The following is a 13,235-nucleotide window of genomic DNA, read 5'->3' as shown; positions in this document are numbered from 1 at the left end:
CTTACCGACATAGCCAGGAGTTCCGCAGGCTGTGGACATAACATCTCCTTTACCCTCCATCTTCGACAATCCAAAGTCACTGATCATGATTTTTGACTCCTCATCCTGGCTGTAGTACAGCAAGTTCTCAGGCTAGAAAGGAGAATAAGCACAACGAGTTTTGAATATGCGAGTTCTGTAACAACAGCTTTGCATTTAATACGATCCCTAGTCACACCGTACACAAACATAATTTGGTTGCCCTAAGCCTAAAGAGCTGTTCTTAAAACTTACATGGAGATCATCTCCAGACTCCTGTACGGCAACAAATGGAAGACCCTGACACCCTGAGCTTTGAGCAACTTTTCTGGGACAACAACTTCTCCTCTGGCACCTCAAATAAGACCCAAGGCTAATCCCTTACTTGTAAGATATGTCTGACATATTATCACTTCAGAGTGGTGAAACAGAAGGATTCATTTGAAAGCAAGTAAATATGGCAAATCCAGGTAGTGTACTAAAAAAAATTTATACAGTATTTGAAAAAAGAAAAAGGAAAACAGGAGGTATTAGAGAATTTTTGTATCTTCTCCACTAGAAACAAACTGTTTTGAGAGAGGAAATACCTTTACAGTTAACAGACTTGAAGCGAGGATATTTCAGCTAGAGCTGATTAGGAAAAAATGCTGAAGGAAAAATGTGCTATAGCACTGAGCACAGCAACTTGTTTATGGCAAGAGAAAACAAGGATCACTCCTCAAAGCCCTGTGACCTTTTATACCGGAGTCAGGCAGCTTGGAGAGCCCAACCAGCCTCCATCTGCTCCAGACAGTCCTGCACCCATGTGCTTTGAGTGTGCTGCTGCTACACAGCAAAGCTCTTGCTGGGTGCTGTGAGAGCCCACCTCTTCTCCTGCTTAACATCTGGGCTCATGAAAAGGGCCCACACCTGCAGCACTCAGCCTGGTGGCCATGTGTCTTGGACCTTTGGGACTTGACCTATAAAAGTGATGGGTACCCAATGTTTCCAAATAGCCTTGTTGGAGTCTTTTGCCCAAAGCTGGCACAAATGCTGACACGCAGCCTGCTGTGTGCTCCAGGAAATGGTGAGGAGCAGCTGTGGCCACACAACATCCTCAGACTCCCTGGGACACATCCAAGCTTGGATTTGTAAGGAGGAGGAGCTGCAGTTCAGCAGCACCAGCACCCATCTTCCCTTCTCCATCTGCTCTGGGGATGAAGGAGTGCTGGAAGGCAATGTCCCCGTTCAGGAGGTTAAAGCATTTCCTGGCTCCCCAGCCCCAGCATCAAGTGATGGCTTCTTCCACAGGACATGTGGAAACATGGGACACAATGGCCATGAGAGGATCTGCAAGCCACAGCCACAGCTGTGGGCCAGCAGGGCTGAGGTAAAAAGGGAAATTATTTGGTTCCTAAAAATAAATATGCAGTTGTACCATTTATGTTTATTTCTCATGATAACTTGCAAGACCAGTGCTTTAATTGGACTTTATAGTGTTAACACTCTTTTAGGGACTAAAGTTTCATGCCATGCTCTGCCCTAGGTTGGAGCCACTCCTAATTTTTACTAGTGTTCTTGTGATCTCCTGAGGGGTCAGTAGACTTGGAATGAAGGGAAAAGCAGTTATTTCCTAACAATTTCTGATAACTCACCTCAGGTTCCCACATACATTTAGTAAGGCCACGAAATCCACACATTTAAAAGTCAAACTTGTTTAAAAGAATTCTGTTGCCTCAAGCTGGTTAATTAAAAAAATATTAACAATGTGGCTCTGTACCAAGTGGAGCTGCTTGAGCCTTTCAGTCCTTTTGTGCATCCTGGACATCACTTGCTGCCAACGCTTCTAATCTGCTCTTGCATTACTTAGATTAGAGACTTGGAGCCCAGACCTGCTTTTACCAGCTACAGCAAGTACTATTTTGGTATCTGAATAATCACATAATTACAATAAATAATTGTTCTGGATGTTTCATGCGTTGTATTTTTGTAGAGTGGATTCTTTCCCAGAGTTTAAGTTTGAAACTTACACTTATTTTGATTTTTGAAATCATAAAAAGTCTTATTATATCCCTGTTTTTCTCATCATGGTATGTTTTTGCTAACAGTAATTCACAGCAGGTGTTCCTTATATACTGTATTTTATGAGTAATTTTGACAATTGATATGGTACTGACAAAAATCTGCAAACAAAAGAGAGAAAGAGAAAAAGAGCTGCTCTTTGCTACAAAATACCACTGGACAAGGTTGGTTTGATCTAAATTCAGCTTGGCCTTACATAAACTCTGAAAGTAATTTGTACATTAATTTAATTCCCAAATCACCAGACCCCATATTTTATTACAGGAACTTTAAAATAAGATTATTTTTTTAAATGAGAGGTATAACCTGCTTTAGATTATAAATACAAGAATACCAAGACCTTGTACTATGGAATATCTGAATTAAGAGGTCTTGGACCTCACTCCGAAAATGCTGGTGGCAGAAAGAAACCTGAAGTTGTTTCCAAAAAGTTGAATTTGGGAGCAAGATAGTCATGTTAAAATAGAGCACTTCCATACTGGAATTCTGTGGAGCTCTTATAAATATAAGAATTTATGTTTCTATGTACTTCAGCATAAAGGCAGGAAATGAACAGGAGCTGAGGGCAAGATGTGGAGACTGTAGGAGATGAAGCCTAACCAGTGCCTCCTTACAGGAAACCCATTATTTGGGACTGTCTGGGCTGGACTGCAGTGCCTCTTGACTCTATTAGCGTTCTTTAAACCTTTTTATAAGGCTTATATAAGGCTCATTACATGTAGCCAAATTCCACTCTTTTTACAGGGGGAAAATACAAGCTCTGCCTCAACATCCAAGGAAACTCCTGTTTGGAGCATCCCTCCAAAACAGAGTCAGAGGTGTTGTTTCCAACACTGAAGTCTTCATTTCTGGCAGTAAACCTTGGCAGAATTAACGAGCTGAGGAACTGAACCCACAGTTTTCTTTTGAAATTTGTATTTTTTTCTAGTACCTTCTGCTAATTTATTACTTAAAACACTAAAGTGCTATCAAATCCAAGCCTTTCTACTTGTCTTAATGACACTTCAGATACTGGAAGAAAACAATAAAACAACAAAGTTTAGGGAGGGTTTATTTACCTGAAAAGCAGAGAGGTTTAGATGTGACAATATGGTGCAGCTGAAAGGAAAATCATCTAAATATCACATTGGCACACAACGGTGCTTAGAAGAACCCTTGCTGTTAACAAAAACACTGCTCCAAACGATAGGAAATCACTCAACTTTCCCCCATGTTTGTTATTAAGTAAATAACAGTTATTATTAAGTAAAAGTAAATCTAGCACAGCAAACCTGCAAAATACTTTATAGCAGTGAACACACCTCAGCTGAGATGGGGTTTCTGCCTTAATGTAACATTTTGGGTCTTAATGGCATGTAAAGCTCCCACTGTAACTGCCCTGACTGCATAGTCCTCATTAAAACCAATTCCATGGATGTTGGAACCCAGGGAATATTTCTCTGTCTGTCCTGAGAAGTCCTGACCGCCAGGAGAATGCTGCTTTTAATCTTTGTCCATGGAGAAAGCCTCCAAGAGTTTGGGATGAATTGGAATCTACAGGTGTGTGAAATAGATAGCAGTATAGTTCATCACGGGGTGAAAAACTTAGAGTTTTGGGTTTTTAGAATGGAGGTAGATAGAAGACAAGATGGAGGATTTTGGCTGTTGTCTGATCTCCTTCTTGTTCTTCATCTACTCTATTTTCTGCAGTGTTGGTGGCACAGAGTGATTGGTGAGAAAGAACCGCAATTCAGATGTTGTGTGAACAGACAAATAATTAGTTATGGGTAGAAAGATAGAAATAAAATAGGTTCTAAGAGTTAATTGGACAAAACAGCTTTAAAAGACCTTGAACCTGTGTGTCTTGTGACTTTAGTGCCTTTTCTCTGTATGCTAAGTCTGTTATGTAGACGGTGTGCTGAACTTTTGATAAGAGAAAAATAAACAGCAACCTCAAGACCGAAAAAACCAAAAGTCCCATTTGTCTCCCAATACTGGCACAGAACTTTTTGGGGGTCTTCCCACCAGGGGGATCCTCGAGGGGGGGTGGTTTCCAGGAAGCTTTGGAGCATCTCTCCTATGGTACAACCTTACTGGAACAGCCAGTCCCGGGGCACACGTGTTTGTTAGGCTCACACAATTACACGACTTCGTTTAACGCTGCCCAGGGGACAGAGTGGTGCTGTGGCCCTACCTTGAGGTCCCTGTGCACGATGCCCATGCGGTGCAGGTAGTACACAGCGTCCAGGACCTGCCGGATCAGGGTGCTGGCGTCCTTCTCTGTGTAGAACCCCTTCTCCACAATGCGGTCGAAGAGCTCTCCCCCAGACACTCTGGAAAACACAACAGGAAGCAGAAGTGTGAGGATGTGCTTTGTAATGCCCTTTCTGCATCATTAAAGGATGGTCAAAGCCATGCACTAGACACAGGCAGCCAGAGCAGATCTGCCTGCAGCGCTGGGGCTCCCCCACTGTCCCAAGGAGGGCCACGAGGATGGTGAAGGGTCGGGAAGGGAAAGCCTTATGTGTAGGGGCTGAGGTCACTCGGTCTGGTCAGCCTAGAGGGGAGACCTCAATGTGCTCTTCAACATCCTTATGAGGGGCAGTGGAGGGACAGGCACTGGTCACTTCTCCGGTGCCCAGTGACAGGACCCGAGAGAATGGCCTGAAGCTGAGTCAGGGGAGGTTTAAGCTGCATATCAGAAAAAGGTTCTTCATCCAGAGGGTGGTTGGGCACTGGAACAGGCTCCCCAGGGAGGTGGTCACAGCACTGAGCCTGACTGAGTTCAAAATTTGGACAATGCCCTCAGGCAGAGGGTGTGACTGGGGTGTCCTGTGCAGGGCCAGTTAGACTCAGTTATCCTGATGGGCCCCTTCCAACACAACATATGCTATGGTTCTCTGAACTGAGTTAGATTTTCTCCAAAGACTGGTCAGGCTATAACGGAAAATCCGTCACACATCAGGGAGTGGCCGAAGACCCACTAGCACTTGCAGAGGGAATCACAGTCATACCCCAGCAAGAGCCAGGGGAGCAGACCCTGCTTTCTTTGCTGTTCCACCCTAGAGAACTTTGCATAGGCAGTTCCATCTGCTGGTGCTGGCCCACTCAGGCTGTAAAGCTCCCACCTTTTATGATCACTTGGGGTTCCCTTTTCACTCCACTGACCAAGGCTTGGGGTTTGCCCCAGAGGAATGGTCCCGCTCTTCCCCCCACTAGCAAGTGAAATGCATTCAGGAGTTGCTGCCACTACCTATAGAGCATTAGTTTATTAAAGTAGCCGGCACCTCTGACAATTTTAAATGCTCTCAGAGGTCCCCTCCTTTACTCACAAATGCATGCTCATTTTTCTGCAGTCATAAGCTCTGTAGGCAGAGCACAGCCTCTGCCTGGCACTGGTAGGAGACAGTTATTGATGAGGAACACAGATTATCAGTGCAATTCATCACCAGATGACACAAATGAGGAAAGTATTCCACAACTCAAAGAGGAAAGAAAATAAAACCTTGACATCCCACTATTTAATGTCTGCTGTACTGCACTTTTTTCCTGCCTTGCTAGAAATAACACGTTCTGAACCCAATTTTAAATAAAGAATGGCACATTAAAACTCCCTGGAGGAGTATCTGAGGAAACAAAAGAGGAAAGAAATGTCTGAGTAATTGAAATAATAAAACTGTCAGCAAAAAACTGCCCTACTAGGGTAAATAAAAGATTTCCATTTTAGCAAGCAAAACCTATTAAAAAATAAAATGTATGTGATATGTTTCTTCAGCAAGTTACACCACTTAGCATATCATAAATAGCACAGTAAAACTTTCTTTAAAAACAAACTTAATAAAGGGAAAATAACAAGTGATTACAGTCATAAAATGCATATGGACTGAGAGCTTGCCATTACACGAACACTAGGTAATTCAGCCACTCCAGGCAATAATCTGCTTGAATAATAACATGAAGTCACTTCCTAGGGAAGTTTGGAGCCTGAATGGGAGAGAATGATACCACTAAAAATGAACACAGCTTAGAAAATGAAAAGCAACCTTGGAAGAAAAAGAAAGAAACCAGATAATCCTTCTACTAAGTGCTAGGCAAAAAAAACAAACAGTTTACTAACATGCTAGCTCTATACTGAAACTGCAGGAAAGGTGAAGGTCACCCAGGGTCTGAAGTCCACCAGCAGCCTGAATTAAATCCCCTTCTTTCCTAGTTTCTCAAAGCAGGAGCTGTATTTCTCACATACCCACATTTATACATACATATGTGCGAATACACAGCGTGCTGCTCCAAGCCCCTCTCGGCCCTTCACCCACTGCCCTGCCCATGCTGTGCCCTGCCAAGGAGAGCAGACATGCCTCACCCTCACTGTTCACTGAAGGCAGATACAATTTTACTGAATATGGCTCCTATTAGCTGACTGTCTTTCTATATTTCCCTTGCAGTCTCCTTGTTTCCTGTGGATTGATTGCACTGAAAACTGAGCCCACACAGTAATTAATATCATTGAATACAACGCATTTCCCCATGAAAATGCAGTGTGTGCTGTTTTGCAGTTTCATACAGTTACTTTGCTACACTGAAGCAATGGACTGCTTTAGTAGATACCAATTTACATCACGTGCTTTCCTGCACAAGGAAACTCTCCTTTGATCTTTGTGGAGAGTATATTCCCACAAAATATTTTTCACTAAATTGACAGAATTTCCCTCCATGGCAGCTCACTCCCCGCCCCTCTTAAGCCTCATTCTTTAATTGAAGGCTTTTCTTAGTCAGATTTAGTCCAGTGGATCTACTTTACCCGGGCTCAATCTGTTTATAATTTTATTTCAACACATGGAAAATATTTGCAACCTCTTAAATGATGCACTGCAAACCAGAGCTTAACCCAAGCACTCAGGAGCAGCCCTTACATTTGCAGGCACTTGTTTATTGAGAATGTTGCAGCATCCCAGGTACATGCAGAGAGCCAAGGGTCTCGTGCTCCTATTTATTAGTGTGGTGACTCTGTGTTATGGTGCATTACACATTTACACTCACCTCTAGAGTCTCCCTGATGTGGGCAAGATTCCTGGCTGAGCTCCACCTCCCCAGGATGCTCTTCAACTCAGCGCCCAAGGCCATGGCTACTGTCCATATGGAGCTTATGTCCTTACGGCTTTTCTCCTCCAAGACAGGGTTAACTCAAACACAGTCATTGGGAATACTGCTCCCTTCACAGCACCCAGGGACTGACATAAGTCAGTGCTGTCACAGGAGTAAACCAGCAAAGGCAGCTGTGGGAGAGCATCTGAGGTCTAAACTCATGGTAGAGATGTGGCCTGTTGGCTGGTCTTGATCCCAATCCCCTCTGCCCTGCTGAGATGGGACTTGGCATCTGTTCTGAGCAGACCTGGGCACTCATAAAGCACTGCTGCAGTTTGTTCCAGTCTTTAATACTCTGGAATAATTATTTTCTTTTTAATGGCACCATCCAGCTTTGCCCTCTCTATGGCAATTTTGAGGCAGAATTGAAACTGCAGGCAGTAAGAGCAGAATTAGGTCTTTGTTTTAAAGGACTTTAAGCCAGAATTTTCTGTCCAGAAAGAGAGGGTAGGAGGGATTTCTCATTAGTGGAAATTAGAGGACTGCTCCTGTCTTGCAGCTGGCACTGGCTCACAGAGCTGGACACACAAACAACAGCAAAAGGAACCTTTTTCCCCTGATGATTTCAATCTTGGTTCCCAGCAAAGAAAAAGTCAAAGGACAGCTAGCCAAGTTCAGGTACTTGAAAAGCATTTAACTCTGGAGCAGCTCAAGTATCACACTGTGATCCAGGGTAGCTTCAGCCCTGCCCAGGGACTCAGAGTTGGGCAAAACTCAGCAAAGCAGCTACAACTGCCTCCTCTGTATGGATGTGCCTGCTGGGACTGCCTGGATGGAACATGTGTGGCTCCAACCTTTGGTCCTTGCTCAGCCACTGAACAGTGGCTTTTCCCTGGTTCTCCAAGCAGCTTGGGAAAAGCCCAGCACTTGGAGAAGGAGCTGACCCAAGTGTCCTCATGGCACATGGACACCCCAGAATATGCCTCCAGCAACAGGAAACAATTTCAAAACAATGACAGAAGAATAATTTAGTTTAGAACGAAGAAAACACGACCAAACCCAGCCATAAATGCAAATACTTTAACTCCTACTACATCTTTTACCTAAGGCTACATGCCTTTAGTACGTATTACTGACTAGGCACATGAAAAAGGCCAGAATAAACATTTGAGGTGAAAGGAAATAGGATTTGAGGGGAGGAGAGCAGTCACTGCTCTGGTCCTGCTGGCCACACTGTTGCTGGTACAGGCCAGGATGTAATTCCATTAACACCCACTTTGAGGAGGGACAGTAGAACCCAGCTTGACCATATGATAAAAGAGACGTTATCTGCAGTTCCACTGGGGAAACACAGATTGCACTCTGTTTCCAGGGTTTCCTGAGACAAAAGCTTCCAGATCTAGTGTTTCATTAAGGAGACTTCATATATTGATCATGCAGATGATACAAATCTTTCAGAGGACCTAGGCTGGTGATGGAGTTTGCAACAAATTCCTACATTTCTAATTCCTATATTTATAATATTTTATTTTCCTGACTGGATTTGGGGGTTTTGCTTCTTGTGTGATGTTTAAATGCAGATCTAAACCCCCAGCACAAGCTGCCACACTGAGTGGCTCAATTCAGGACAGGTTTCAAAAAACTTTGAAAATACCAATGGTTTTGTACATGGACGAGCTACCTTGTTAATTGGGCTCTCCGTGTGTACACTGTTGGCTGAACACCCAGCACAGACAGTAAAAAAGGACCCTGAAAGACCTTGCAATGCTCATTAGAGGCAAAAGAGAGGTCACTCTAACAGTGTCCTCCTAGTAATTACTCAGGCTCTGTTCAAGGATTGGTGTCAGTCCTTGGCACTACAGTTTCCATATTTGTGCATTTTCTAATTTACAGATGTAACTTGTGAGACATGAGGAAACATTTCAGCATTACAGAATTCACAGAATGACTGGGTTGGAAGAGACCATCAGGATCATCAAGTCCAACCCATGCCGCAACACCTCAACTAAACCATGGCACCGAGTGCCACATCCAGTCTTCTTCTAAACACAAACACATTACCTTTTAAACACATTACTATTACATTTAAACACATTACTATTACACCTTCCCTTTACATTAATCCATTTCACCATCAGTTCATTAGGAAAGAACAAAACTGGCAAACTAAAAGAAAACAGCCCATGCTGCAGGTAAAGAGAAAGGGCATTATCAAACTTTTTCCAAAGCATCCAATTCCTCTGCAGCACCATCAGGAAAGCAGAAGGTGCAACGTTTCAAAGAAGTACTTTAATGAAAAATGAGAACCAAACAAAAACTCCCTTGTAATTTAAGGCCCCTCAACTCATAAACAGAAAACAAGAGCCCATCTCTCTGAATTTCTGGTGTTTTTGCCAGCAGAGTGAAACCTGCACCCGCACACTGCAGGTCATGCTACCAGGTACCTGCCAGACTGTCACCTCAGTGGGGCTGCCTGGTGGGGGAAATCCCCACATATGTTAGCCTTCAGGTGAATAAATACATGAATAAAAGATCAAATAAACACTGGAATTAAAAGTAAGTTAGTCATATTAATGTATTCATGTTACCCTTTCTTTCTCTTGGTGGGACTGTCTGTGTGTACAGATAAATCCCCTTTTTTCTTCACCCCTGCATCCCCCACTGTTACCAAGTGTAGGAACCTTTCTGCTTGTCTTAGGAGCTCGAAAAATAACCCCTTTGAAATATCACATTGACTTCTTTGCCATTTGGCAAAACACGGATGCTTCTCCCTCTTTTGTACTACAGGCTAGAATTGCTCTGGATCATTTACTGCTTGACAGTTTAATTGCTTTTTATCAGGAGTCTTATTGATGAACTCATCAGTGGTGGATTTACATGAAGAATCCAAGCAAAGCTATTCAGATCTTGTTGTCTTTTCCCTCCAGAAGGGTGTTAAGGTCACCTGATGCTTCCATGCAGTTCAAATCACGATGCATTCTCCGTTGGACAAGTCACCAAAGCACCGTACATCATGCTGGGTTAGAAGAACCACCCTGTAAAGGCAGACACATCCCTAGGGATTCACTGATATTGTTTAAACTTGAATATTAGGGATGCTAAACAAAACAGAGGACCCATTTCAGAAACTGGAGCAGGAGGCCTCCCAGGACAGTATGAAAAGTAAGTTAAAAATAAGCATTACCCTATAACTGTGAGCAGTTTATCTATCAGAAGGTACATATTCACAGTTTCCTACAATATAAATCAGAAACAGCACAGAACTCAGCATGAAGCTGAATTGTGAGGGGAGATAAGAAAGATTGAAGGGACTATCCCTGAGAAGTTCTGCCTTTGATTATTACATTTCTCTAATGAAGGAATTCTTATTAATACAAATAATTCAGTTTTTTAAATGTATTTTGTTTTTAATGGAGGGCTTTTCTATTTGGCTTTTAACTTCCTCTGCATTGTGAAAAATGCATGGGAACCAGAAAACAAACCTGGCCAATGTGGTATTTGAAAGGAAAGAGAAATTGGCCACCCTCATCTCATTGTTCAAACAAAGCAACACATAAAAGGAAAATGAGTAAACAGATTAATAGATTCTAGACCCAGAAAGGAACATTATGATTATTTAGTCTGACCTCTTGCAAATAGAAGTATGTGATGAAAATTCTCCTTGTACCAATGATCTAGCCTGTTAATCAGTCAGGGACAGATATTGCTACAGAATTACTGTATGGCTTACAGAGATTTGCTTTATTCAGTAAATATGTCAGAAAACTGCCCTGGCTTTCTTATTTGCAGCACATAATAAAATATACAGCCTGAAAAAGGTGAGGACTTTCCTTGTTATTGTATCTTTAAATCACCCAGCTTAAACTCTGCTGGCAACATAAATATATACTCCAAAGAAAGGACACAGGATTAGTTTTGGCTTATTTTTCTAGAATGCAGGTGTGTGCATATGGCAGGCAGGGATGGATAGATGTTAGCACTGTCTCCTTTGATAGTGCTGTTCAATTATTCAGGCTGGAAAAGACCTTCAAGAACATCAAGCACACCCTTTGACCGAACGCCACCATGCCCACTAAAATATATGTTGAAATGCTACAGCAACTCCCTTTTTGAACATTTTCTTGGATGGCAACTCCACCACTTCACTGGACAGCCTGTTCCAGTCCTTGCCAGTCTTTGAGCAAAGAAAATTTTCCTCATACCCAGCCCAAACCTTCCCTGGTGCAACATGAAGCCATTTTGTCTTGTCCTATCAAGAGTTTCCCAGGAGAAGAGATCACACCTCATTACAACCTCCTTCCAGGTTGTGTAGAGAAAATGCAATGCAACATTGCCACAGGATTTATTCTGGTTTTTCAGCCCTTTCACCACTGTGATGATGGCTGCTCCAAAGGGCTGCTCTCCATCCTGAGGGGTTGTTTGGGAAACAATTGGGCAAAAATTCTCTGGCCATTTTTCTGAACCAAACTGAGCAACTAATTAATTTTCCTCCTGCATTAAAAGTTTCATGTGACATTTGCTGAGCAGCTGTAGTGAGGTTGTGCTTTGGAGAACAGACCTCTGTTTCCACTGGGGCAAGACTGTTAAGTCTCTGGAAAGCTCTGCTCAGGGATGTAACACAGTTTGGCAGTTAAAATCTTTGGAGACAGCATTTTCACAGAATCCCTACAGCAGAGATCTTTTGAGGTCCATGATTCTTCAAGGTCAATGCTGTCTTGTTTTATTCAAAATTTTATTCCATATTCAAAGATTCAACATTATATTCAAAATTTCCCCATGTCCTATCAGCTGTAAAAGGTGTGACTGAACCAAAGGCAACCAAATGACAAAGGACATCAGGTTTTTAAGTCTTTTGTGATTACACTGTTCTGAGTGACAGCTTATGACAGCCCTTTAAATGCCAGCAGCCCACCTGCCCCTGTCTGTGCTCATCCCCCCAGGCAGTGGTGCATGGATATATGGGACCTGCCAGTGGCAGCAACACTCCCTCAGTGCTGCCATCATGGCGAGGCACAGGAGAGAAACCAGTGCTTCCACTGAAAACACCACCATGCAGTCAAATCCTCAGAAATAACCATAGCAAATTTGCACATTTCCAGCACTCTGCTGAGGTCTGCAAACACCATGATGTGCAGAAGACGGGCACATCCTTTCTTCCAGTCTTCTGAGCTCCTATAGTTTGATTGGCACCTCCACAGGAATCAAGGAATCATCCTGGGATTAGCAAGTGGATCACACTCAAGTGGGCTCCCTGTCATTTGAAAAAGGACCTGTGGAGGGTGGTGAAGCACTGGCACAGGTTTCCAGACTGGTGGTGGATGTCCTACCCCTGGAAACATCACAGGTCACATTGGACAGGGCTCTGAGCAACCTGATGTAGCTGAAGCTGTCACTGCTCAGTGCAGGAGGGTTGGACTGGGTGACCTTTGAGGTCCCCTTCCAATCCAAACTATTGCAAGATTCTATGTCAGAGGTTGGCACTTCAGCCTGTTTATCTTCCTGGTTCTACATTAAATGAAAAAGCAAAGCTGAAGCCCAACAGTGGTGAGTTTTACCTGTTGTCAGTCAGCAGTTTGATATCACCACACCCCTGCAAACAATGTATTCACCAGCAAAAAACCCAGCATTTTTAAAAATGTCATTAAAAATACAGAGTATGTATTAAATATTTCAAAAACATTATTTTAAAAGAATGAATTGATCACTGGTTTATACACTTCCATCTGTGGGATGTCAGTAAATCAGTCCACTCTTGCTGGTTGTGTGTGTATACATATATATATATATATATGTGTGTGTGTGTGTGTGTGTGTGTGTGATCTTGTTGCCTCAATCTTTTTCTTTTTCTAGGAAACAGAAAAGTACAGCTTTGCAGACAAACCACTGCTCAAAACACATTTTCCAGTATCTGAGGGCTGGAACAATGTATTTTCTAATTGCTGTCTTATTCCTCCATCTCTCCATAAAATAAGTGGACAGTTAAAATCTGGAGGAGATTCCTCACCTGACAACAATTTAAAACTAGGTCATGTTTCAGCACTAATAGGTTTGGTTTATTTTCCTTTTCACTTTTTTTCCAACCTGGATGTCCTGCC

General features: G+C 42.8%; 1 protein-coding gene across 3 annotated transcripts in view; it reads right to left on the bottom strand.

Moving 5' to 3' along the window:
* CAMK1D (calcium/calmodulin dependent protein kinase ID) overlaps window positions 1-13,235 on the bottom strand; it is a 208,770-nt gene that overhangs the window by 38,544 nt on the left and 156,991 nt on the right. For all 3 annotated transcript variants that reach the window (XM_068189489.1, XM_068189487.1, XM_068189488.1), the window contains exons 4-5: window positions 4,253-4,391; window positions 6-132 (exon numbers count right to left, since the gene is read on the bottom strand). In XM_068189489.1, coding sequence (XP_068045590.1) covers window positions 6-132; window positions 4,253-4,391 — 266 coding nt within the window. The remainder of the gene's footprint in view (window positions 1-5; window positions 133-4,252; window positions 4,392-13,235) is intronic.

This window comes from Anomalospiza imberbis, chromosome 5 (genome assembly GCF_031753505.1).
Source record: "Anomalospiza imberbis isolate Cuckoo-Finch-1a 21T00152 chromosome 5, ASM3175350v1, whole genome shotgun sequence".
NCBI lineage: Eukaryota > Metazoa > Chordata > Aves > Passeriformes > Viduidae > Anomalospiza > Anomalospiza imberbis.
Note: the sequence above shows the minus strand (reverse complement) of the source record. Positions and strands in the feature narration are given on the sequence as shown.